Here is a 3,439-nt window from a genome sequence, read left to right on the forward strand (position 1 = left end):
AAGCTTCTAAGAATAGCTTTGAAATCCTAGCTCACTCCTCAGAGGATCTGCCCCCGACCTCGGAGCCCCGCCCCTCCCAGCCATCTTCCTCTGCCCCCCCTCCACCCCCACCCTCCTCCCCCACCCGCCGCACCCCGGAAATCACCCCAGATCTCCCCGGTGGAGATAGGAAGGTTCTGGCCGAGACGGACAAGGAAATGGAGCTGGGGAGCACGATGGACCCGCCTTCAAGCACAATGCCAAACGAGGAAGAGGGCAATCAGGTGAAACCTATGGAAGAAGAACCTGAGAGCATCGACCTGCATGGCTTGAACATTCTAGAGCTGGAGTTAGCATGCAAAACAAAAGCCTATGACAACATCACTGAATCCCAACTCAATAAGCTGGAGGTAGTTATTTCAAGAGCTTATCAGCAGCAACAACTAGGGATTCAACCCGGAAGCCAATGGGATGGAAGCCAACCCCCAAAAGAATCCAAGAAAAGAGGAAGGAAAACAGATCTGCAGAGAACCATTGAGATCGGGAGGCTCCTGCTAGACTCTGGAAGGTATGCGAAATTGACAAAGTATTACAAACCCACTGCAAATAGTGAACTATGAAGCTAGTCTCTTGGAATTTAAGAGGGCTCAACAGCCCAGGGAAACTAAGAATGTTGAAAAACATGATTAAAATGGAGAAGCCTCAAATATGCTTCCTCCAGGAAACAAAATGTAACAGTAATACCTTAGGTAGCATCCTCACGAAGGCATGGCCAGGATGCCGCTCAGTGGCAGTAGACGCATCAGGAGCATCAGGGGGGTTAGCTATTGCATGGAACACACAAGCAATAGACCTCTCAGATTTCCATGCCTCCCACCATCTAATACAGGCGGCTTTCCACATTCTGGGCACGAATGTTCATGGCAACCTCTCAAATGTGTACTTCCCACAGGACACAGGGAGCAAAATAGCACTTCTAAATACCATAGAGGCACTGAACAATGACAGAAGGTACCCTCTATGGATTGTCGGGGGAGATTTCAACATGATCACGAAGCTAGAAGAAAAGAAAGGAGGGAGAAACAGACTGGAACAAGAAACCACCCACTTCAAGAATTTCATACAAAATGCCTCCCTCATAGACATGCCATTCTGCAATGGCACGTTCACCTGGAGCAATCGCAGAGCTGGAAAACACCAAATCACTTCCAAACTCGATCGCATCCTCATCTCAGATAATGCGATTCATTTGGGAGGAGACTTTTCAGCAGCTATACTTCAGCACACGGGCTCGGACCACTGGCCGATAGCTCTTCAATGGCAACGACCTGGGGATCAAACACGCCGACCCTTCCGCTTTGAAGGTTTCTGGCTCATGCACCCTGAGTTCAAAGACTTTGTAAAATCCATATGGACCTCCTTCACTCCTCCAGAAGGATCCAAGATGTACCAATTTCAACAGAAGCTCCGGTACCTCAAAGGCCACCTAAAGAGATGGAACAAAGAAACCTTTGGAGACATCTTCAAAGCTCAACAATCTCTCAACTTGGAACTAACAGACCTCCATTAGAAGATAATCACAGAAGGACACACTGAAGGGACCCTAGAACAGGAATAGCGCATCCATAGTCAGCTTCAGGACAGGCAGAAGTAGGAGGAAGTATACTGGAAGCAAAAATCCCGAATAAGATGGTTGAAGGAAGGAGAGCGCAACACCAAATTCTTCCATAGAACCACAATACAGAGAAGAATGCACAATAATATCCCTTTCATCCAGAAGCAAGGAGGAGAAAAACTAGAAAAGCATGAGGAAATCGAAGCAGAATTACGTAATCACTTCAATCAGATCCTACAGGAGCCCGAAGGAGACAGGAGAATAGCAATCGAAAAAATCACCAGCAACGTGCCCAGAATCGTCAAGGAAGAACACAATGAGCTTCTCCTTCGCCCAATAACGCCTCAGGAGGTAGATGAAGCTATGTTCCAGCTCAAAGAAGGAAAGGCACCAGGGCCAGACGGATTCACATCCACGTTCTTTCATACCTTCTGGGAGCTGATCAAACAAGAGGTTTGGCAAATGGTGGAAGAATCGAGAGCCCTCCACTGGATGCTACCAGCTCTCAACACAACGTTTATAGCCCTGATCCCTAAGGAGAAGGAAGCTATCACGCCTGACAAATATAGGCCGATTGCTCTTTGTAATGTTATATACAAAGTCGTATCTAAAGTAGTAGCTAATCGGCTGAAGCCTCTGCTACCGTTGCTCATATCTCAGGAACAATCAGGCTATGTGGAGGGCAGACAAATTTTGGATGGCATTCTTCTCACGCATGAAATCATCCACTCCCTCAAGCAGTCCAAACAGGCAGGTATGCTTCTTAAACTAGATCTTTCAAAAGCTTTCGATAAACTCAGCTGGACCTTTATACAACAAATGTTAAAAGCTTTTGGTTTTAGCTCCATGTGGATTCGATGGGTCATGAGTCTAATAAACTCGTCTCAGTTCTCCATCCTAGTAAATGGCATCCCTTCAAAGCCTTTCAAACCCTCAAGGGGAATCAGGCAAGGGGACCCCCTATCTCCCTTCCTATTCGTTCTCATGGCAGAAGGACTAGGACGTCACATCAAACAAGCTCTCCAATCTCATCAACTCAAGGGCCTTTCTGTTCACAACTCCCCAGCCACTTCACATCAGCAATTTGTTGATGATACCATGCTTTTTGGCTACCCTTCAGCCCAGGAAGCTGCTCGCCTCAAATCCTTGCTCACTGACTTTGCTGAAGCTTCAGGCACGGATGTAAATTGTACCAAATCGCAAATTTTCTTTTTTCATACGCCTCCCCTTGTCAAATCAGCCATCATACGCATCCTTGGATTCCCTAGCGCCTCTCTCCCCTCAAAATACCTTGGAGCCCCTCTTACAGCCTCAGCTCTTAAGCACTCTGCTTGGCGCACTCTCATAGAGAAAATGGAATCCCGTCTCAACTCATGGACTCATAGATCTCTCAACCTAGCTAGTAGAGTCGTGCTCATTAAATCTGTCCTTCAGGCTATGCCGCTGTACCTATTTTCAATTCTTGCAGCACCCAAATGGGCCCTGAAGAGAATTAGGCAGCTTCAACGCAGCTTTCTCTGGGGAGGAACGGCAACTAATAGGAAATGGGCCCTGGTCAAATGGCCAACAGTATGCCAGCCAAAAGAAAAAGGAGGTATTGGGCTGAGGGACCCGGAGCACAGTAATGCCATCATGAGTGCAAAAATTTGGTGGCACTGGATTACTAATCCGGAAAAGCCTTGGGCCAGAATCTGGACAGCTAAATATGCCAACAACAGACCCCAGGAGGAGCTCATCCGGTTCATCCCCTGGGAGAAAGGCTCGCTTGTATGGAACGCGGCCAAACAGCACTATCACTTAATACAGCAACACAGCTTTTGGGAAGTGAGAAATGGTCAAACAGCA

General features: G+C 47.4%; 1 protein-coding gene across 1 annotated transcript; it reads left to right on the forward strand.

Moving 5' to 3' along the window:
- Window positions 1-670: 670 nt before the first annotated feature.
- LOC149185082 (uncharacterized) lies at window positions 671-1,549 on the forward strand. Its single transcript, XM_089415542.1, has one exon. The coding sequence runs from the start codon at window positions 671-673 to the stop codon at window positions 1,547-1,549; it is 879 nt and encodes a 292-aa protein (XP_089271668.1).
- The last annotated feature ends 1,890 nt before the right edge of the window (window positions 1,550-3,439 follow it).

Source organism: Pinus tabuliformis, chromosome 3_2 (assembly GCF_031772625.1).
Source record: "Pinus tabuliformis cultivar Carrire ecotype Pingquan chromosome 3_2, CPIR1, whole genome shotgun sequence".
NCBI classification, from domain to species: Eukaryota; Viridiplantae; Streptophyta; class Pinopsida; order Pinales; family Pinaceae; genus Pinus; species Pinus tabuliformis.